The following is a 24,091-nucleotide window of genomic DNA, read 5'->3' on the forward strand; positions in this document are numbered from 1 at the left end:
TCTTCTATACATTTCCCCTAAGGAGTTTCATCTGTTCTTTTACTTCAGCAAACATTTATGTGCTGTTTACTCCAAATTTTGTATTTCTGGACTAGATCTTACTCTGAAGCCCATGTATCCAGTTTTCTCCATGCGCATCTTTCTACTTGAATTTTCCACCTGTCCTTCTACATTTGTTCCGTACTCAACGAATAGTATTATTATTATTATTCATATGGTAACCTAAGGTGGAAAGATAGAAATCATTCTTCATTTCTGCTACTGCTTGAGTTACCTTTCTGCAAAACATAGCTAATCACATCTTAAGATGTTTGGACCTCTGAATAGCCTACCATAGCCTACCATATGCAGTAAGTTGGTAAGTGTGGCCCACAAGCGCTCCGTGTCCTGGCCCCTACCTGCCTCTGCAGTACCATTGCACGTCCCTTTTGTCCACTCATGTTGCATTTGTTGTGAATGTTGAAATCTTGTCTGAGCTATACTGTGGGGATTTATAAGTAGTCTTCATCTTGTGCAGGGCACTTGATGTCACAGTGTCAACAGGGAAACAGCACCTCTCCTGAGGCTGCTGAGGTAGCAGCAGCCCTAATTACCCAGAGATCCCCTTTGGGATATAAGCCTCTTTCCCTGTGAACATTTGCCCTCCCTTGCCAAAGTTGGAGGTTCTGGTTTATTTTTTATTAAGAAAAATATATTTTTGATGAACCAGGCTCTCTGTTCATTAATGCAGAAGGGCTTCACAAGTGATCTTTATAAATGGCAACTATTTTGGATATTTTTGTTACTTTTAAATGTAAGTGTGAGATCTAGCTTTTTGTCAGTTTCTTCTAATTGCCTTTCTCATAATTCTGTTTTAAATTTTGAAAGGATTATTTTTCTAGGAAAATTTTGATTAAATAGTGTTAGCTTTCTGGGTATCATAAACATTGAGTCATTTGATGGAACAAGGACGTAAGCCTCAGCCATTTTAGATTCTTGTTACCCCTGCCTTCTTTCAAGAGACCAGTTCAGTCTCACACCCTGTATTGTTCCCAACCCCCTCCCCCTGCATTCTTCCCCAGGTTTGGAAGCTAGTGGGCCAAGCTTGAATAACCTGCATGGAGAAGCACACCTACACCTACTGACTCCCATACCCACCCCCAGCCCACCTAAGATATAAAAAGGCCCAGATTGGTGGGGTCTGGGCCCTCTGCACGCTCGCAGTTGGTCACCCACCTCTGTGGATTTATGTTCTCTGAATAAATTTGGTACCCTGCCTCCTCTCTGTTCTGTGCCCCTTTTTTCTTACATCATTTATATAACTTTATCTGTTAAAAATCAAACATTCTTGGGCCGGCGCCGTGGCTCAATAGGCTAATCCTCCACCTTGCGGCGCCGGCACACCGGGTTCTAGTCCCGGTTGGGGCGCCGGATTCTGTCCCGGTTGCCCCTCTTCCAGGCCAGCTCTCTGCTATGGCCAGGGAGTGCAGTGGAGGATGGCCCAGGTGCTTGGGCCCTGCACCCCATGGGAGACCAGGAAAAGCACCTGGCTCCTGGCTCCTGCCAGGATCAGCGCGGTGCGCCGGCTGCAGCGGCGGCCATTGGAGGGGAACCAGCGGCAAAGGAAGACCTTTCTCTCTCTGTCTCTCTCTCTCACTGTCCACTCTGCCTGTCAAAAAAAAAAAAAAAAAAAAAAAAAAAAATCAAACATTCTTTTGCTTTGTGTAATTAAGTTAAAAGATGCTTTAAAAAGCAGTTTGGGCACTAGTACTTTGGTGGAGTGGGTAAAGTCACTGTTCTACAGTGCTGGCATCCCATCTGGGTGCTGGTTTGAATCCCGGCTGCTCCACTTCTGATCCAGCTCTCTATTGTGGCCTGGGAAAGCAGTAGAAGATGGCCCAATTTTTTTTTTTTTTTCTTGTACCCATGTTCCTGGCTCCTGGTTTCAAATCGGCACAGCTCTGGCCATTGCGGCCAATTGGGGAATGAACCTATCTCTCTCTCTCTCTCTTTCTCTCTGACTCTCTGACTCTCTGTGACTGCCTTTCAAATAAAATAAATAAATCTTTAAAAAAAAAAAAAACAGTTTCTTGGACAGTTATTTCAGCAGTCATTGAGATAGTTCATTCTGAAACCATCTACCTCTATACTCAGTGGAGGGTAATATTCCCTAAAACTTTAAAAATACGTATATATTTTCATATATATATATATATATACACACACACACACCACTACTACTCCAAAGTGGAGGTGTTTGCTTTGTTTTCGAGTTGAGAAATAATGTCAATAGTTTTCAATTTATTATTTATTTATTTTTAAAAGATTTATTTATTTATTTAAAAGGTAGATTTAGAGGGAGAGACAGGGAAAGATCGTTAACCGCTGGTTCACATTTTGAATTGCTGCAACAGCCGGGGCTGGTCCAGGCTGAAGCCAGGAGCCTGGAACTCCATCCAGGTCTCCCATATGGATACAGGGGCACATGGACTTGGGCCAACTTCTGCTGCTTTCCTGGGTGCATTAGCAGGGAACTGGATCAGAAAGGGAGGAGTAGGGACTCCAGGCAGTGCTCAAGTGGCGTGCTGGCAGCACAGGCGGTAGCTTAACCAACTGCACCACAACACTGGCCTCTCAATGTATTTTTTAAATTAGCAGAACTTAGATCATATTCATTGCTTCTAGTTATTAGGCAACATGACGAAAATGTTTTGCCTCAGAGGAAGGTGATAGATCTATTGAATCTTGACTTTATTTAGAAACCAAGTTGATTTTTCAGTATCATATGCCTTGGGGATATTACAATCTATTTCTGTTAAAATCTTAGAATATTGTTATTATTTTAGGTGATGCAAAAACTTTCTGGATGGAGCTGGAAGATCATGGAAAAGTAGACTTTATTTTTGAACAAGTGCAGAATGTGCTGCAGTCACTGAAACAGAAGATCAAAGATGGCTCTGCCACAAATAAAGGTATGACAAGATAAACACTTCAGTGTAGTTAATACTGACTGTTACCTGCAGCCAATACAGGGTAGTTATTTTTCAAATATTGCAGTTTCTTTAAAAAGATCATTTTTATGTTATTTTTCAAGAATGTAACATCAGTTCTATTTGTTTTTTATTGTGTGTTTGGTATGTTCTGCTTCTATGAAAATTAGCTTTTACCCATACTATGGACATTTTGTAAAAGTGAATATGATTATGAATAATAACTGTTTTTCTATCCGGCTGCCTTACCCTACTCCCTCCAATCCCCCATCTTTTTTCTTTATCCTTAATGTCTTTTTTGCATTAGTGGGAGGGATGTTGCACAGATAGAGATGTTGTAAAAGTAACACCTGCTCAGCGTGTAATATTCAGTACATATAGAAAAACATAACACGGCCGGCGCCGCGGCTCACTAGGCTAATCCTCCACCTTGCGGCGCCGGCACACCGGGTTCTAGTCCCGGTCGGGGCGCCGGTTCTGTCCCGGTGGCCCTCTTCCAGGCCAGCTCTCTGCTGTGGCCAGGGAGTGCAGTGGAGGATGGCCCAAGTCCTTGGGCCCTGCACCCCATGGGAGACCAGGAGAAACACCTGGCTCCTGCCATCGGATCAGCGCGGTGCGCCGGCTGCAGCGCGCCGGCCGCAGCAGCCACTGGAGGGTGAACCAACGGCAAAGGAAGACCTTTCTCTCTGTCTCTCTCTCTCACTGTCCACTCTGCCTGTCAAAAATAAAAAAAATAAAAAAGAAAAACATAACAAAGAAAGATTGTCAGTTTTTTAAAAAGATTTATTTATTTATTTGAAAGTCAGAATTACACAGAGAGAGAAGGAGGGGCAGAGAAAAAGAGAGGTTTTCCATTCGCTGGTTACTCCCCAGTTGGCTGCAACAGACAGAGCTGCGCCGATTTGAAGCCAGGAGCTTCTTCTGGGTCTCCCACACAGATGCAGGGGCCCAGATCGTCAATTATATCATCACTGAAAGACAACATATATAGTAGGGTATACTAGGGGCGTTAGAAAGTTCATGGAAAGTGCATACTATGAAAAAGCTATGCATGGATTTCAAACTTTGCAAATATCCTTTTGTAAACATCCTTTAGGGGCCGGCGCTGTGGCTCATTTGGTTAATCCTCCGCCTGCGGTGGGACGCCGGGTTCTAGTCCCAGTTGCTCCTCTTCCAGTCCAGCTTTCTGCTGTGGCCCTGGAGGGCAGTGGAGGATGGCCCAAGTGCTTGGGCCCCTGCATCCGCATGAAAGACCGGGAGGAAGCACCTGGCTCCTGGCTTCAGATCGGCGCAGCACCGGCTGTGGCGGCCATTTGGGGAGTGAACCAACGGAAGGAAGACCTTTCTGTGTCTCTCTCTCACTGTCTATAATTCTACCTGTCAAATTTTTTTTTAAAATGTTTAAAAAAAAAAATCCTTGGCCGGCGCCGTGGCTCACTAGGCTAATCCTCCGCCTGTGGCACCGGTATCCCATATGGGCCCGGAGTTCTAGTCCCGGTTGCTCCTCTTCCAATCCAGCTCTCTGCTGTGGCCCAGGAGGGCAGTGGAGGATGGCCCAAGTGCTTGGACCCTACACCCGCATGGGAGACCAGGAGGAAGCACCTGGCTCCTGGCTTCGGATCAGCGTAGTTCTGGCCATAGCGGCCATTTGGGGGGTGAACCAATGGAAGGAAGACCTTTCTCTCTGTCTCTCTCTCTTTCTCTCACTGTCTATAACTCTACCTGTCAAATTAAAAAAAAAATTAAAAAAAAATAAAAAATCCTTTAATTCTGTCTTCCAAAACTTTGAAGCACCCACATAAAACAGTACATAAACCTTTTTTTTCTTTAATTTATTTGACAGATAGCGTGAGTTAACTGTCTAACTCTAATTGATCATAAAAACTTAAGACAAATGTGGAAACCTCCCTCCTTTAGTCCATTAGGACATATATTTTAATATTTTAAAATTCACTTGCATTTAAAGTTTGTTTTCATTTTATTTGAAAGGCAGAGAGATAGAAACAGATCTTCCATCCACTGGTTTATTCCCCAAATGCCTGGCAAGCAGAAATTGAGAGTGAGGAACTCCATATGGGCTTCCATGTTGGGAACAGGGACTCAAGTTAGCACTGGTGATTAACTGGAACCATCAGCTGCCTCCAAGGGTGTACATTAGCAGCAAGCTGGATTGGAAGCAAAGTAGCTGAGGTTCAAACCAGGCACTCTGGTATGGGATGCAGCCATCCCAAGTAGCAACTTAACCACTGTGCCAAACAGCTGCCCCAGGACATATGGTTTTAAAATAAAGTTTTCCCCAGACTCTTCTTATACTTACTAGGTATTTTTATGACATTAATCTATTAGATATTTCTGCAAAAGATTTAATATTTCTTTTCAATCCTCCATGAGTCAAATATATCTAGATTTGAATCTACCCCTGCCACTTTTAGCTGCATGACCTGCAATAAATAGCTTAGTCTCTGACCCTCTCAAGGGAATTGTGAAAATTAAATGAGAGAAAATATGTAAATTGTTTGACATGATGGTCATGTTGATTGCTTTTATTCTGTTTTTTCTTTCCTTAACAGAATATATCCAAGCAATGATCCTAGTGAATGAAGCAACTCTAAATAACAATTTTTCATTGGTAAAGGGTATGTATGTTTTTAATCCCAATCCAAAGTATTCATTCTGTGGTATTTGCTTGCCAGGTAGCAGGCCAACCTTAATGTGTCAAGTCAATTAAAGATAATTTAAAATAAATGTAAGATCCACATTGCTGAGCACTATAAATTATAGTTTCCTCTATTAAGTGAAAAACCCAGTCCTTACAGAGATAGGAAATGTATCTCCTAAGGAAAAGATGAACAAATGTGTGTTTTCTTCAAGAAGTCTTCTGATGTAAAGAGGGCAGATAGAATTCTGAAACTAAAAACCACCATAAACCCATTTTCTGTGAAGAACACTACTAGGAAGGTATATTTTTCAGTTTTAAATATTTTTAGACCATTAATCTTACAAATTTTAAATAAATTCAATTTAGAAGGATTAAAGATAATGTACTTAAAAAGAAAAAACACTATTTCTCTATTCACACTACTTCTGATAGGAAATGTGTAGGTTTCTACACCAAGCGATTTTCCAGTTTTCTGTGGATACCAACTGAGCATTGTATAATTTTGTTCAGTTCTGCCGCCTACCTGCCAGAGTTAGTACAGAGCCCCCAAGTGAGGGATCAGTCCCACACGGCTTATCCCCTACTTCAGATGCTAGTCACAAGCCCTGTGCCTTTAGTTAACCAACTTGGCTGCCAACTAGGGATTCCCATAGTCCCCTCCTGCAGTTTGATAATTTGTATAATGACTGATAGAATTCAGGAAGTACTTTAGTTATTTTTGCAGGCTTATTATAAGGGATATTAAAAAGGACACAGAGGAGCAGCCAGGTGGAGAGGTACGGGGTTCTGAAGGACCTTGATGCGTGCAGAAGTTTCTGTCTCTTGGAGTTTGAGGGTTACAACCTCATAGCAGTGGATGTGTTCAACAACTGGTAAATCTCTGAGCTCTGTCATATAGAGGATACATGGAGATCTCATTACATGGGCATTTTTTTATTAACTTGGTGGCCATTGATACATTTTTGAAATATATATATTTTAAGATAGCATTTTTAATTTATATTATAGTCAGAGGCTTGATGGGTTCACTAAATAAAGAGTTGCCACTGGTGATTAACTTGACTTCCTGCCCCACTCCATCCTTGGAATAAAAATTCCAACCCTCTGTTTGGACCTTGGTCTAGCTAACCCAGTCACCAATCTTCTTATTAGCATACAGAAGACACTTGTCACTCCAGAGACTCTAAGGGGCTTAAAAGCTTCCAGGCCAGCTCTCTGCTGTGGCCCGGGAGTGCAGTGGAGGATGGCTCAAGTGCTTGGGTCTTGCACCCCATGGGAGACCAGGATAAGCACCTGGCTCCTGCCATTGGATTAGCGCAGTGTGCCAGCCGCAGCGTGCCGGCCGCGGCGGCCATTGGAGGGTGAACCAACGGAACCAACGGCAAAGGAAGACCTTTCTGTCTCTCTCTCTCTGTCCACTCTGCCTGTAAAAAAAAAAACAAAAAAAAAAAAAACAAAAAAAAACTCTTGTGTCAGGAAGCTAGGATTAAGACCAAATATAACATAAAATGTCCTTGTAACCCCATCACTCAGGAAATTACAAGAGATTTAGAATCCTGTGTTGGAAACTGGGGCAGAAACCCAGTATATATTTCTTTCTTTCTTTTTTTTTCTTTTTTTTTTTTTGACAGGCAGAGTGGACAGTGAGAGAGAGAGAGACAGAGAGAAAGGTCTTCCCTTTGCCGTTGGTTCACCCTCCAGTGGCTGCCGCGGCCAGTGTACTGCGGCCGGCGCACCGCGCTGATCCGATGGCAGGAGCCAGGAGCCAGGTGCTTTTCCTGGTCTCCCATGGGGTGCAGGGCCCAAGCACCTGGGCCATCCTCCACTGCACTCCCTGGCCACAGCAGAGGGCTGGCCTGGAAGAGGGGCAACCGGGACAGAATCCGGCGCCCCGACCGGGACTAGAACCCCGTGTGCTGGCGCCGCTAGGCGGAGGATTAGCCTAGTGAGCCGCGGCGCCAGCCAAAACCCAGTATATATTTCTTATAGTGGTCTATGTACAAAGACTAGAAAAGGAAAAAAGATTTTTATTAGAATCACCATTTCATTATATTAGTCTATCACAAATTTGCTAAAGTATTACAGAAGTACATTTACTGGATTTTAATTCTGTTGGATGTTATCAAGAAATTTTACTCATTTTGTCTTAATATCATAATTTGCAGCCTAGAAATTTTTAAATCTCTGAAAATATAGCATCACCAGTCTATAAAGAAACCTTTGTTATTCAAAGATATTCACAATTTTAGTAACTCAAGTATAGTTTAGAAGTGGGTTCAAGTGAGTTCCCTTTCACAGTATCCTTGGAATTATAGAGGAAGGAAAAACTTTTCTCTATCTTATTGGCTGTAGGTGGGGGCTATTAATTAAATTGACAAAAGACAGAATAACAGAAAAGAATACCAATTTATTAACTTTTAATTTTACATACACAGGAGCTACACAGAAGTGAATACCCAAAGCAGCAGTGTGAGATTTGAGAGCTTGTTAGAGCATCTCGGTAGGGGAAGGGGAGGGTCAGAGAGCTGCTCTGGGAGCACAGATGCCTTTGGAGAGAGAAATAGATCCTGCGGAGCACAGGTGGGAGATAGGATGGATCTGTATGGGGCTGACTTCTGCTCTCCTGTGATAAGAGTCATCTTTCCTGGTTGATGAAATTCTCTGGGGGGAGGCAATTTGTGGCAGTTTGGTTCTTTTTTGGGAGGATCTGTTTTGGACAGATAAGGGATGTTCAGAGAAAGCTTTTTCTGCATTTGTGGATTCTCAAGTGTCTTCAGCTCAAAGCAGTCCTTGTACCACTGTGGCACATTCTGGACCTAAGCAGAAACAGCACACCCTTAAGGGATTGCAAGGGAGGCTTTTAAATGTGAGAATTGGTAACAAGAAAATCATGCTAAACAGTTTTTTTTTCTTTCTGAAACAACTTATTTTCCATTAAGAGTAAGTTGAGTCTTTGAGTCTTTTAAAGCAATAATTTTATCAGCAGAAATTATTAATATTAAGATTTCATGTTTTTATAATTTGTTTATCTGAAATGCAACAAGTTAATAAACACAAAAGTACCCTATTTCCAGATTTGGAGAGATATTTTAAAGTAAGTAATTGGGGAGGGTTATACAATTGACATTGTTGGCAAATCTGAGTGTAAGCATTAAAAATTTCTAGTAATTGGCCGGTGCTGCGGCTCACTAGGCTAATCCTCCACCTGTGGCACCAGCACCCCGGGTTCTAGTCCCGGTTGGGGCACCGGATTCTGTCCCAGTTGCCCCTCTTCCAGTCCAGCTCTCTACTGTGGGCCAGGGGTGCAGTGGAAGATGGCCCAAGTCCTTGGGCCCTACACCCGTGTGGGAGACCAGGAGGAAGCACCTGGCTCCTGGTTTTGGATTGGCGCAGTGCACCGGCTGTGGCAGCCATTTGGGGAGTGAACCAACGGAAAGGAAGTCCTTTCTTTCTGTCTCTCTCTCTCTGTCTAAACTCTGCCTGTCAAAAAAAAATTTTTTTTCCTGGTAATTAAGTTTCATGGTAGCATTTATTTTTAAAATAATATTGAGGGGCTGGTGCTGTGGCTCAACGGGTTAAAGCCGCTGCCTAAGGCACCGGTATCCCATATGGCCACCAATTTAAGTCCCAGCTGTTCCACTTCTGATCCAGCTCCCTTCTAATGCTCCTGGGAAAGCAGTGGAGGAAGCCCCAAGTGTTTGGGCCACTGCACCCACATGGGAGACCTGGAAGAAGCTCCTGGGTCCTGACTTCTGCCTGTCCCAGTCCTGGCTGTTGTGGCCATTTAGGGATTGAACCAGCAATTGGAAGATCTCTCTATCTCTATGTCTGTAACTCTGCCTTTCAAATAAATAAATCAATCTTAAAAAAAAAAGAAATGTTTAGAGATTGGGGCTGGCATTCTGGCATAGCAGATAAAGCCATGGCTTGCAGCATCGACATTCCATTAAAAAATGAGTGAAACAAAAGGAATTGGTGTTGAGGTCGAAAGAAGCCATCTGGGCCGGCGCCGCAGCTCACTAGGCTAATCCTCCGCCTGTGGTGCCAGCACACTGGGTTCTAATCCCGGTTGGGGTGCCGGTTCTGTCTCGGTTGCTCTTCTTCCAGTCCGGCTCTCTGCTGTGGCCCGGGAAGGCAGTGGAGGATGGCCCAAGTGCTTGGGCCCTGCACCCACATGGGAGACCAGGAGGAAGCACCTGGCTCCTGGCTTCAGATTGGTGCAGTGCGCCGGCTGTAGCAGCCATTTGGAGGGTGAACCAACAGAAGGAAGACCTTTCTCTCTGTCTCTCTCACTGTCTAAATCTGCCTGTCAAAAAAAAAAAAAAAAAAAAAAAAGCCATCTGGGGGCCAGTGCTGTGTCATAGTAGGCTAAGCCTCCACCTGCAACACTAACATCCCATTCCCACCTGTCTGTGCTATATTCACAATTGAGCCCAACCTCCTACTTCACTGTAAAATCCCATTGCACTGGTTTCTATCCCTTTTGCAATGGTCCTGAATGATCTGCCTTATTGTGCTTTAAAGATTTAGTTTTCTCTTTAACACCAAGATAATAGTATAAGGCAAGATAAGTATCACAGTTTTGTTTTGTCTTTTCTGAATGTCTGTCAATACATTAGACAAAGTAAGCACATTAAGAAAAGTCAGGGTTTTTTTTTTTTTTAATTTTAACTTTTGTTTTTTCATTCTAATTGCAAAGTGGATAGAAACAGAAAGATGGACAGATCTTCCGTTCACTGATTCATTTCCTAAATACTCACAATAGCCAGGGTAGGGCCAGGCCAAAACCAGGAGGCTAGAACGCATCCAAGTCTCCCACATGGGTGGCAGGGACCAAGTTTTTTGACCATCTTCTGCCTCCCAGGGTGCACATTAGAAGAAAGCTGGATCAGAAGTGGAGAAGTCTAGAACTTGAACCAGGCACTCTGATATGGGATGCAGGCATCTCACTCAGTGACTCAACCACTGACCCAAAGATCCACCCCAAGAAAAGATTGTTTTTTTAAAGATATTTATTTATTTGAAAGGTAGAGTTACGGAGATGGAGAGAAAAAGATCTTCCATCTGTTGTTTCACTCCCCAAATGGCTGCAATGGCCAGGGCTGGGCCAGGCCAAAGCCAAGAGCCAGGAACTACATCCTGGTCTCCCATATGGGTGTCAGGAGTCCAAGCAGTTAGGTCATCTTCCATTTATTTCCCAAGTGCATTAGCCTGGAGCTATATTGGAACTGGAATAGCCAAAACTCAACTGACACTCAAATAATGCTGGTATGGCAGGTGGTAGCTTAACCTGTCAATGCCGCCCCTCATTCCTGAAAAAATTTTAAGCTAAACCTGGAATATTCCATATTATCTACTTTTCAAATAAGAACAGGAAATTTATAGCTTTCATTAAAAATAGGGTTTTATTTCTATATTGAAGTCATGATAGAAAGAGTAGATAAAGTATAAATGGAAGACACACATAACGAGATAATACAATAAAAAGGTAATGAAGAAATATGAAAAGACAAATAGATCAAAAGTGGTTACCCAAATACCTCATATCCCTACACACAGAATTGATGACTCTAGAACAATCAGAATACAAAAGATACATAAACCTTCTATTTTCCGGCTTTTTAGAGCCTTGAAGAATATGTTTTCTTTAAAATACAGGCAGAAGTAGAGATTTTTTAAAAGATTTATTTATTTATTTGAAAGATGGAGATACAGAGGCAGAGAGAGATCTTCCATATGCCGGTTCTCTCCCCAAATGGCTGCAATGGCCAGAGCTGTGCCTATCCAAAGCCAGAAGCCTGGAGCTTCTTCCAGATATCCCACTTGAGTGAAGGAGCCCAAGGACTTGGGCCATCTCCTACTGCTTTCCCGGGCTATAGCAGAGAGCTGGTTCAGAAATGGAGAAGCCGGGACTTGAACTGGTGCTCATATGGGATGCCAATACTGCAGGTGGCAGCTTTACCCACTACTCTACCATGCCAGCCCCAGAAGTAGAGAGATTTGATGCTCGCTTTAAATGCATTCTAAAATTGGGGTTGGCACTGTGTTGTAATAGATAAAGCTGCTGCCTGCAGCACTGGCATGCCATATGGACACCAGTTCGAGTCCGGGCTGCTCCACTTCCAATTCAGTTCCCTGCTGATACACCTGGAAAGCAGTGGAAGATGGCCCAAGTCCTGGATGAAGCTCCTGGTTCCTGGCTTTGGCCTAGCCCAGACCCGGCCGTTGTGGCCATTTAGGGAATGAACCGTCAGATCGAAGATACCTCTCTCTCTCACGCTATCTTTCTATCTCTCTCTCTCTTTCTCTGCCTCTCTCTCTCCTGTGTAACTCTGCCTTTCAAATAAATAAATAAATCTTAAAAAAAAAAAAAGCTGACAAATTTAGATCAAGTTCAAGCCCAACTAAAGTTTCTGTGGTAGAAATCTCACCTATGGGAGCTGACGCCGTGGCACAGTGGGTTAATCCTCTGCCTGCAGCACCGGCTTCCCATATGGGCGCTGGTTCTAGTCCTGGCTGTTCCTCTTCTGATCCAGCTCTCTGCAATGGCCTGGGAAAACAGTGGAAAATGGCCCAGGTCCTTGGGCTCCTGCACCTGCATGGAAGACCAGGAGGCAGCAACTTGTTCCTGGCTTCGAATCTGTGCAGCTCTGGCCATCGCAGCCATTTGGGGAGTGAACCAATGGAAGGAAGACCTTTCTAGCTCTCCCTCTCACTGTCTGTAACTCTACTTCTCAAATAAATAAAAACATTTTTTTAAAAAAAATCTCACCTATGTATTTTATTTTGTCCTATCTCTCTCTCTCTCTCTCTCTCTTTTTTTTTTTTTTTTTTTTTTTGACAGAGTGGACAGTGGGAGAGAGACAGAGAGAAAGGTCTTCCTTTGCCGCTGGTTCACCCTCCAATGGCCACCGTGGCCGGCACGCTGCAGTTGGCGCACCGCGCTGATCTGATGGCAGGAGCCAGGTGCTTCTCCTGGTCTCCCATGGGGTGCAGGGCCCAAGCACCTGGGCCATCCTCCACTGCACTCCCTGGCCACAGCAGAGAGCTAGCCTGGAAGAGGGGCAACCGGGACAGAATCTGGCGCCCTGACCAGGACTAGAACCCGGTGTGCCGGCGCCGCAAGGCGGAGGATTAGCCTAGTGAGCTACAGCGCCGGCCCTCATTTTCTTAATTAAAAAAATAAAAGATTTATGTATTTGAAAGAGCTTCAGAGACAGAAGTAGAGACATAGAGATTTTCCCATCTGCTAGTTCACTCCTCAGGTGACTGCATTGGCTAGGGCTGAGCAAGATTGAAGCCAGGAGTTCCTTCCAGGTCTCCCACATGGGTGTTGGGTCACCAGGCACTTGGGCTATCTTCCATGGCTTCTAGGCCATTAGCAGGGAGCTGGATTGAGAGTAGAGCAGCCAGCATATCAGCTGGTGCCCATAAGGCAGCAACTCTACCCAGTACATCACAATGTAGGCCCCTCATTTTTTTTTATTTAAAAAATACTTATTTGAGAAATGGAGAGAGGGATGGAAAGAGCTACTGACTTGGCCGGCGCCGCGGCTCACTAGGCTAATCCTCCGCCTTGCGGCGCCTGCACACCAGGTTCTAGTCCCGGTCGGGGCGCCGGATTCTTTCCCGGTTGCCCCTCTTCCAGGCCAGCTCTCTGCTGTGGCCCGGGAGTGCAGTGGAGGATGGCCCAAGTGCTTGGGCCCTGCACCCCATGGGAGACCAGGATAAGTACCTGGCTCCTGCCATCGGATCAGCGCGGTGCGCCAGCCTCAGCACACCGGCCGTGGCGGCCACTGGAGGGTGAACCAATGGCAAAAGGAAGACCTTTCTCTCTGTCTCTCTCTCTCACTGTCCACTCTGCCTGTCAAAAAATAAAAATAAAAAAATAATAATAAAAAAAAAAGAAAGAGCTACTGACTTACTCCCCATATACCCATGACAGCCAGGGCTGGGCTGAGGCCAGAACTGGAGCTGAAAACTCAATCCATGTTTCCAGTGTGGGTAGCAGAAACCCAGACACTTGCACAATCGCCACTGCCTCCCAAGTTCTGCATTAGCTGGGAGCTAGAGTCAGAAGCAAAGCTGGGCATCGAACATAGGTGCTGCAGTGTAGGATGCAGGCACACTAGCTAGTGCGGCCAAATGCCCTCCCCATCATTTTCTTAATGTTTTAAACATTCTGATACTGAATCTTTTGTCTGAGTCTTGAAATGTAAAGCTCTATATGAGGAACTTCTCTAGCCTTGAAGATACTATTTGCATATTGTAATGAATGACTTAACCTGGTGTTGCTCATATTTGTTATTTCTTCCATGTAGGTCATATACCTGTGACTGAGAATGAAAAGGGAAACAAATCACAATCATTTCCCTCTACATCCTGTGAAAACTTGTTTCCTGAAGACAGTACATTTCCGTATGTGTATATATTACGTTGTTAATGCCATTACTCCTGGAGATTACTATTTTTTAAGCAACCTCGTATTAGAATAGATAAAACATAATATAGAATCTTTACCATTAAAGCTTTTATAAGTTGTAAATTTGGATTTTATGTAAGATAAAGCTTCATGTGCTTTGTAGCTTATTTATTTGTTAATATTCCAACATAGTCAAGTTTTTTTTAATACAATTTAACTTAGGATACCTGTGTATTCTATTAATAGACTGAAATCTACCAAGTTGTCTGTTTTTTTCAAATAACTGATTATTTGGAGTACTTTTTTAAAAGGGTCCAAGATATTTCAGCATTACTTCAGGTTTTAGAATGCATGAACAGCTCTAAAGTAGTGCTAGAGAGTTGTGGGAGTATGCAGGCTGAATTTCTTCTGCCCTTCCCTTTCTCTGATTACCAAGTGTCTGTGTGAAGGTGTTTAATACAAGAGAAAATCATGTCAGGAGAGAATCTGAGATCCTGACATTTAGTGTTTGGTTAGATTTATTAAGAAATGCCTCTGTCAGACCCTTCAACTACAAATTAAAGGGAAGTTTTCGGAAAGTATTTTGCACTAGAGCAGAGAACATGAGCTTCAGAAAACAAAGAAGTGTCTTTAGAAATGAGGTTCTTAAGTTCTTTCCCTAACTTCATTTTTTTTTTTTTTGACAGGCAGAGTGGACAGTGAGTGAGAGAGAGAGAGAGAGAGAGAAAGGTCTTCCTTTTTGCCTTTGGTTCACCCTCCAATGACCGCCACGGCCGGCGCGCTGCGGCTCGCGTACCGCGCTGATCCGAAGCCAGGAGCCAGGTGCCTCTCCTGGTCTCCCATGTGGGTGCAGGGCCCAAGGACTTGGGCCATCCTCCACTGCACTCCCTGGCCACAGCAGAGAGCTAGCCTGGAAGAGGGGCAACCGGGACAGAATCTGGCGCCCTGACCGGGACTAGAACCCGGGGTGCCGGCGCCGCAAGGTGGAGGATTAGCCTATTGAGCCGCGGCGCCGGCCCTTTCCCTAACTTCATTTGCCTTGTCAACTAAATACTAAAATAACAACAAGAAGTTCTCCATGTAGAATTCTTTTTCCCTTTTATCTTAGTGTCTGTGAGAGTCATAGACAGACACTATTATATGTGATGTATATTTACAAATATTGGAGATAGTTACAGTTTGAATGTATAAAAATATTTTAAAGATTTATTTCATTTGTTTGAAAGCCAGACAAACAAATAGAAGTGCCCAGAGTCAGGTCAGGCTGTGATACCTAATAAGGAAAGGTGGCAAGAAGGAACTTGGCACATGATAATAGGGAACAAGTAATTCAGGCACCAGCGTGTGTTTTTGTTTTGTTTTGTTTTGTTTTGTTTTGTTTTGTTTTGTTTTTTTGACAGGCAGAGTGGACAGTGAGAGAGAGAGACAGAGAGAAAGGTCTTCCTTTGCCATTGGTTCACCCTCCAATGGCCGCTGCAGCAGGCGCACCGCGCTGATCAGAAGCCAAGAGCCAGGTGCTTCTCCTGGTCTCCCATGGGGTGCAGGGCCCAAGCACTTAGGCCATCCTCCACTGCACTCCCGGGCCACAGCAGAGAGCTGGCCTGGAAGAGGGGCAACCGGGACAGAATCCGGCGCCCCAACCGGTATTAGAACACGGTGTGCCAGTGCCTCAGGCGGAAGATTAGCCTAGTGAGCCGCAGTGCTGGCCAGGCACCAGCTTTAAGAAACAAGGAAGTACTAGACACTAATATAAATAAGTAAATAAAGGAGTAACAATAATTACTAAAGTGAACTACACTAAAGAAGAGTGGATTATAGAATATGATGACTTTTTTACTATGTTTTGTAACACCAGCATTATTCAAAAGTACTCAAATACATTGAAGTTATGTAAGGGGAACAACCTTTACCTTGTGGGTTTTTTTCCCAGTTTTCCTTCATTTTTTATTTATTTTCATTTTTATTTGGTTCACTCCTCAGATGCCCACAACAGCTATGATTGGGCTAGGCCAAAGCTGTGAACGCAGAACTCCATCTGGGTCTCCCATGAGGGTAGCAGGGACTTAAGCACTTGAGCCATTGTCTGCTGCCTCCCAGGATATGCATTTGTAGGGAATTGGATCAAATATAGAGGAGCAAGGACTTGGAAAATACTCCAATATGGGACGTGGGTGACCCAAACAGCATTTTTATTGCTGCAGCAAACACTAGTACCTCTTTCAGTCTCTGTTTTAATTTTATTTATTCATTTATTTTTGTTTTATGTATGTTTTTAAGAAATATTTTAAAAGCATATCGGCTTCAGACCAGCTGTCATCAAGAAGCAGCTATTGGGGCCTGCTTCTGCTGCCCCACCAGTCCCAGCCTCGCCCTCTTGGAGGCCACGATCCCCGCCATGTACTGCAGTACACAGGGCACTTGCTAAAGGGGCAGTTTTGGCAGTGTAGGGCATTGCCCCAGACACCACTCCATCCAAGTAAGAGGGTGGCCAGTAGAGCCCTGCAAGCCTGATTCTTCTTCTTTTTTTAAAAGATATATTTATTGGGGCCAGCACTGTTGTGCAGTAGGTTAAGCCTCCACCTATGGTGCCAGCATCCCATATGGTCACCGGTTCTAGTTCTGGCTGCTCCTCTTCCAATCTAGCTCTCTGCTATGGCCTGGGAGACCCAGAAGAAGCTCCTGGCTCCTGGCTTTGGATTGGCACAGTTCCAGCCATTGTGGCCACTTGGAGAGTGAACCTGCAGATGGAAGACCTTTCTGTTTCTCTCTCTCTCTCTCTCCCTCTCTCTCTCATTGTCTGTAACTCTGCCTCTCAAACAAATAAATATTTTTTTTTAAGATATTTATTTGAAAGTCAGAGTTGCAGCGATGGAGGCAGGGAGGTGGGGAAAGAGACAGCAAAGCTGTTTGACTCCCCAGATGGCTACAATAGCTGGGGCTGGGCCAAGCTGAAGCCAGGGGCAGGAGCTTCTTCCAGGTCACCCACATGGGTGGCAGGGGTCCAAACTCTTTGGGCTATACTCTGCTGCTTTTCTCAGGCTGTTAGCAGGGACGTGGATCAGAAGTGAAGTAGCTGAGATTCGAACCAGTGCCCATATGGGATGGTGGTGTTACTGGCGGTGGCTTTACCTGCTACGCCAATTTGCCAGCCCCAGGTCTGGTTCATGACTGGTACAGAGCAGGTACTGAGCTTCAGGCCTAAATTCTGGGAAGTGCTTAGAGCTTAAAGGCAAGACAGATTCCTGGTCCTGCACCTCTGTATCCCAGCTTCTGCATCCCCACTAGGTCTCTGGCATGATGGGTAGAGAGGAGGGCTGGGATCTTCAGGGGCATGATTCTAAAGACAGAGAAGCCCTGGTGCACTCCGGCCAGCTCTGAGATGCTGGGGCCTGCATCCAGACCAGCTGGGTTCTTGGGCTCTTGAGTATGTCTGTTTTCAGGAGAGACTTGGTATGGCATCCAGAGACACTTATTGAGGCTCTCCCTCAAGGCTTATGTGGGACAACTACATATTGGGGCAGTAAGGGAACATCAGTAGGGATCCATGATGGGAACCCTGGTGCTCAGATGCAGCTCAGACTTTCAGTTAGGTGGGTGGGAACGTATCAGTGAGAGTACTGAACCCAGACTCAGGGCTAATCTCTCTTTCTAAAAAGAAAATAAATAAACCCTTATAATATCTTTTTTTTTTTAAAGATTTATTTGAAGGTCAGAGTTACACGTGATTGGAGGGGGGTCTTCTATCCACTGGTTCACTCTCCAGATGCTGCAACGGCCGGAGCTGCACAATCTGAAGCCAGGAGCTAGGAGCTTCTTCCGGATCTCCCACGTGGGTGCAGGGGCCCAAGGAATTGGGCCATCCTCTACTGCCCTCCCAGGCCATAGCAGAGAGCTGGATCAGAAGAGGAGCAGCCGGGACTAGAACCAGCGCCCATATGGGATGCCAGCACTTCAAGCCAGGGCTTTAACCCGCTACGCCCCAGCACCGGCCTCTGATGAAACCTTAAAAGTATTTCTTTTGAGGGGCGAGTGCTGTGGTGTAGTAGATTAAACCTCTGACTGCGGCATCAGTATTACATGTGGCGCCAGTTCCAGTCCCCCAGCTGCTCACATTTCCGATCCAGCTCCCTGCTCAGTGGCTTGCGAAAGCAGTGGAGGATGGCTGAAGTACTTGGACTCCTGCACCCAGGTGGGAGACCCAAAAGAAGCTCCTGGCTTTAGATTGGCACAGCTCCGGCCGTTGTGGCCATCTGGGGAGTGAACCAGTGGATGGAAGACCTCTCTCTCTCTCTCTCTCCCCCCCCTCTCTCCCTCCCTGCGTCTGCCTCTGTGTAACTCTGCCTTTCAAATAAATAAATAAATCTTAAAAAAAGAAAGTCCATACTATTAGAAAATTGCGATAAAATCCATATATGCAGTATTCAAAAATTTTAAAATAGAGTAATCACAGGAAATCATATACATGTTAAAACTAAAGATTTAATAAATAAACTTAATCATGTTGCTGGATGGGAAGACTGAATATTATAAAAAGATAAATTCTTCCCCTAAATAACAGATTTCATTTAATTCCATATATCCCATTACTTGGATTTTTCAACTCAAGAAGCAATTACAAATTACTCTCAAAAAGATAAAGCACACAGACCATGTTTAAAAGGAAAAAAGGTAAGGAAGGAGTTGTCCTGAGAAACACCAAAATTCTCCTTCAACTTATAAAAAACAATGTTGTACTGGTATAAAGAATTAATGGGGGGCCAGCACTTTTGGCATAGTGGGTAAAGCCGCTGCCTGCAGTTCTGGCATCCCATTTAGGCACCAGTTCGAGTCCCTGCTGCTCCACTTCCGATTCAGCTCTCTGCTATGGCCTGGGAAAGCAGTAGAAGATGGCCCAAGACCATGGGCCCCTGCACCCCTTTTGGAAGACCAGGAAGAAGCTCCTGGCTTCAGATCAGCCCAGCTCTAGCCATTGCAGCCATTTGGGGAGTGAGCCAGCGGATTGAAGACTTCTCTGCCTCTGCCTCTCTGTAACTCTGCCTCTGAAATCAATAAATTAATCTAAAAAAAAAAAAAAAAAAAGAATTAACAGGACCAGTTTTGTGGCACAGCACATTAAGCTGCTGCCTGAGACACCAGCATTCCCATATGGGCACCAGTTAGAGTCCAGGCTGCTCTACTTCCAGTTCAGCTCCCTGCTAGTGCCTGGGAAACTTTGCAAGATGGCCCAAATTCTTGAGCCCTTGTACACTGTAAGAGACCCAGATGAATTTCTAGATTCATGTGTTTAGCTTGACCCAGGCCTGTCCATTGTGGCCACTGAGGAAGTGAACCAGCGGATGGAAGATCTCTCTCTGTCTCTCCCCCTCTATTTATAGTTCTGCCTTTCAAATAAATACATCTTTTTAAAAAGTTAAGTTAAATCAAGAGATTGAATAATCCTACAAACTGAGAGAACATTTATATAATATTCATGAGAACATAGGGTATGATTAAGTTGTACGTCGTAAGTCACAATTTAAAAGCAGAACTTGGCAAAAACAACTCTGGAATAATTGGATATAATTTGGGACATTTAACTTAAATCTTATTTTTTTAAAAAAATAAGCAGTGGAATTACAGAGAGAAAGACATAGAGGTCTTCCATCCACTGGTTTACTCCCCAAATGGCCAGATGACCACAACAGCCAGAGCTGGGCCAATCCAAAGCCAGGAGCCAGGAGCTTCATCCAGGCCTCCCACATGGGTACAGGAGTCCAAGCAGTTGGGCCATCTTCTACTGCTTTCCCAGGCCATCAGCAGGGAGCTAAATTGGAAGCAGAGCAGCAGGGACTTGAACTGGTGCCCATATGGGACACTGGCACGGCAGGCAGATGATTAACCTACTATGGCATAGCGCGGGCCCCTAACTTAAACCTTAATGGTACATTAAAATAAATTCCAGGTGAAGTTGGATTCTCAAACTATAAAAAAACTAATTATCAAATTAGAATCCTAAAAATCCAGAAAAGTAATAGAGATTAGATGTTTTTCCATAAGTGTTACCCTGACATGTATCAGGACTTTATAACATTATTTGTACTTTATTGTTAATACTTAGTCCTCTGTATAGAATATAAATTCTTTGATATCACAGAGCTCTCATCATTATTTCCATTTCACCTGGCATGTAACAGGCACTCAAAATATTTGAAAGAATGGATGAATGAACCCCTAGTAAACAAGTGGACAGCTTTAGATGTTTGGCGCAGCAGTTAAGATGCTCCTTTGGATGCCTGCATTAGATATAGGAGTCCCAGGTTGGAGTCCTGGGTCTGCTTCCAATTCCAGTTCCCGCTGATGTGTACCCTGGAAGGAAGCAGATGATGGCTCAATTATTTGAGTCCCTGTCATCCACTTGCAAGACCAGGACTGAGTTTCTACCTTCAACCTCTCCCAGACCTAGCTGTTGAGGGTATTTGGAAAGTGCTTGTTTCTCTCTCTGCCTTTCAAAGAAATTTTTTTTTAAAAAAATTGTAATGAAAGAAATATGTAAATAAACATTTCAGGGGCTGGCATTGTGGAGCAGTATGTTTACTGGCTGCCCCACTTCTGATCCAGCTCCCTGCTAATGTGCCTGGGAAGGCAGCAGAAGATGGCCTAAGTACTTGGTCCCCTGGTACCCACGTGGGAGACTTGGATAGAGTTCTAGGCTCCCCCAGCTCAGGCCGTTCCAGTCATTTGGGGATTAAAATGTGAATGAATGATCTCTTTCTCTCTGTAAGTCTGCCTTTCAAACAAATTACATAATTTTTAAAAATAGATATGTCACCAAAGTGGGGGTAGGGGGCCAATTAACATGAAATTATGATCAAAGTTCCTATTTAGAGAAAAAGAAGTTACACAATACTATTTTTAATGTGTATCATATTGACTTTAAAATTAATAATATTCAGAACAGCATTCATTTATGCTCATGAGAGTATAGGTTGGTACAGCCTTTTTGGAAATCAGTTTGGGAGTCTGTATGATTAAAACGTCTGTACCTCTTGGGACCAAAATTGTGATCCCTGCATGTTGATTCTTATTAAGCAGAACCATGGTTCCTACAGAAATGACTGATTCCAAACCTAGGACATCTTGTAACAGGAAAGAAAGGTTCCAAAGACTTGGTGTTGTGCAGAAGGATACAAGAACAAACTTGAAGGCCAAAAATCACACAATTCGAACATCAGAAGGAATAATCACTGAGATTAATTTAGTCACATTAAGTGCATTAAAAGATCCATGAGTTCATGATAGCATTTATTAATAACAGTTTAATCAGTCACTTTGGTAGTTGATAGGATATGACTCATTATTTTGAGTAGTGGTAAGTAAAAAGAATCACATTTACACTCCCAACTTCTGTCATTTTTCATTTGAGCCTCTGACTTTTGGCTCTGTCTACTTCTCCATCCTTTTAAAATACCTGGCCGCCTCTGCCCAGATTAGAGCTCAATTCTTTCCCCTGCTGTAGGTAGTTACTGAAAAAAATCTGTTTTGCCACCTTTCCCAAAGTAATTCTTTGTCAAAATAACTCAAGGTTAGTGAGGAAAATTTCTTTATAAGAGAATTCCAGCCAGAAAATTCAGTAAGAATGATAGTGTTAGATGATTGTTAATTTTATAACCACCATTGCCCCTATTCCCACTAAAACAGTGGCCCAGGTCCATATTTTCAAACTATAACTGTAGTGATGTTTTCTTGTTTAAAACTTCCAGTTTATTAAGGACTTCTTTTCTTCTAAAAGGCAATAAAATGTTGTGACAGTATTAAACTGCTTGGAAAATTTCCAAACACTTTCAGTTCTTCAGTGATCATGAATTGGTAGCAAACCATTGAGGACTCACACCACCATAACTTGTATAGGGCTACCCTAGAAAATGTTCGTAAATGAATGCCAAAACCAGTAAGTGAAAGATTTCATGAGAGACTGAAATGGATGGACTTGGCTGAAAACACCCCAACCTGGTTATTAACATCACTGGAAGGGAGACACCCAGGTATTGTGTGCTTCCTGTTGTGACACAATGGGAAATTCATAATACCACCTATGTGCTTCCCACAACCCAAAATTTGAACTACCCCCCAAAAAGTCTGAATCTACTGAAGCTCCTAGAACTAACCATCAATTTACTGGGAATACAAGAGGCAGAAGAAAGAGTTAATTAAACACTATAAAGAAGGCCATCAGCCAAGTTCCAGAATGTGGCAGATGCTACAGGACAAATGACACCTCACCTTCAACAAATGAAATGTTATGTGGTGAAAATGGAGGGTGCACTGCTATCAGGATAAGAGATATAAAAGACACTCTAATTAGATACAGTGTGTGGAGTTTACCTGGATTCATGGAAGTATGAAAATGGGTCTTTAGGTTATTTTTTAAAACATCTCTGTTAGAAATACATACTGAATTATTTCAGGTTAAAAAAATGTGATGTGTGGGATTTGTTTAAAGTGAACAAAAATATGATTATTGAAGCTTGGTGATAAGAGTCAAAAACATAAACAAAACTAGGTATTAATTAAAGTGGTAAAAACATATTTTTTTTTCAGTAACTACCTACAGCAGGGGAAAGAATTGAGCTCTAATCTGGGCAGAGGCAGCCAGGTATTTTAAAAGGATGGAGAAGTAGACAGAGCCAAAAGTCAGAGGCTCAAATGAAAAATGACAGAAGTCGGCAGTGTAAATGTGAATAGACAGTTGTGTCTGGTAGCGGCAGTTACCATCCAAGTCAGAGTTTCATCCTCCCACAGGGCCTTGGAGGCAGCAGGGGACCCCTCCTTCCAGATCATTACGTCAAAGAAATGCCTTTCAAGTCCCTGAGGAAGATACATGTAAATCTCAAAGGGACAGAGGAAAGATTAATATTGTAAGCCCTTTTAAATAAAAGCTGAAAGAACAGGAGGGATTATTTAGAACAAACAGTAAAGTTTTCTGGTGACATTTCTTGGGCAGGCATTTTAGAAAAGCTGCAGTCATATCAAGGATGTGGCCTTAGGCTGCCAGTAACCATGCCAAGGCTCAGTGTGCCAAGAGGCTCAAGTGATTGCTTAACCCATTGGCCACAACACCTGCCCTGTAGCCTTTGCTGGTGTTTTGCAGGCAGAAAACTTGGAAGTTAAGTATGCCTGAAGAAGTAACCTCCTCAGTTCCTTAGTGAGTTCTAAATGAACTCTACATTGGCTAAGTGCTGCGAAGTGCGTAACAGAAGGTCACATCAGAAATCATAGCTTTCTGGGGGTATTCTGAAGTTGGGTGTCACCTTTATGTGGCTATAGAGCATGCTAAAACATTGTCTTAAGAGTTTGGCTTATTTTAGTGTTGTTTAAGAAAAAGAGAATAAAAATTGTTGCCTTAGTGTGCAGAGTTTTTAAAAGTGCGGAATTGAATATAAATTTAAGATACTAATAAATAATTCATGTTAACAGATCTACAGGAAACAAAGAGATTCTTCCTCTGGAAAATAAAGTTGTAGGCTTGAGAGCAAGAAAATCATCTTTGCATTTATCTTACCAAAGTCATGATTGCTCTCGTGCCTGTCTGGTGAAAATGCCAAGCTTCAAAGGAGAAAACCCTCTACAGCTTCCAATCAAGTGTCACTTCCAAAGGCGACACGCGAAGACAAACTCTCATTCGTCAGCACTCCATGTGAGTTATAAAACTCCTTGTGGAAGGAGTCTACGAAACGTGGAGGAAGTTTTTCGTTACCTGCTTGAGACAGAGTGTAACTTTTTATTTACAGATAACTTTTCTTTCAATACCTATGTTCAGTTGACTCGGAATTACCCAAAGCAAGAAGAAATTGTTTCTGATGTGGATATTAGCAATGGAGTGGAGTCAGTGCCCATTTCTTTCTGTAACGAAATTGACAGTAGAAAGCTTCCACAGTTTAAGTACAGAAAGACTATGTGGCCACGAACTTATTATCTAAACAGCTTTTCCAACATGTTTACTGATGCATGTGACTGTTCTGAGGGCTGCATAGACATGTGAGTAGAAAAATGTGACATTTCAAA

At 43.4% G+C, this 24,091-nt stretch overlaps 1 protein-coding gene across 9 annotated transcripts in view; it reads left to right on the plus strand.

Moving 5' to 3' along the window:
* The window catches only part of SETDB2 (SET domain bifurcated histone lysine methyltransferase 2), a 57,967-nt gene that overhangs the window by 13,568 nt on the left and 20,308 nt on the right, over positions 1 to 24,091 (plus strand). For 7 of the 9 annotated variants that reach the window (XR_007913885.2, XR_011378576.1, XM_051832211.2 and 4 more), the window contains 4 exon segments: positions 2,826 to 2,951; positions 5,540 to 5,605; positions 13,950 to 14,046; positions 23,504 to 24,064. Coding sequence is in view for 7 of the 9 variants with exons in the window: in XM_051832211.2 (XP_051688171.1) it covers positions 2,826 to 2,951; positions 5,540 to 5,605; positions 13,950 to 14,046; positions 23,504 to 24,064 (850 nt within the window). In the remaining 2 variants the exon portion in view is untranslated. 9 annotated transcript variants of the gene reach the window in all.

Source organism: Oryctolagus cuniculus, chromosome 9, assembly GCF_964237555.1.
Source record: "Oryctolagus cuniculus chromosome 9, mOryCun1.1, whole genome shotgun sequence".
NCBI classification, from domain to species: Eukaryota; Metazoa; Chordata; class Mammalia; order Lagomorpha; family Leporidae; genus Oryctolagus; species Oryctolagus cuniculus.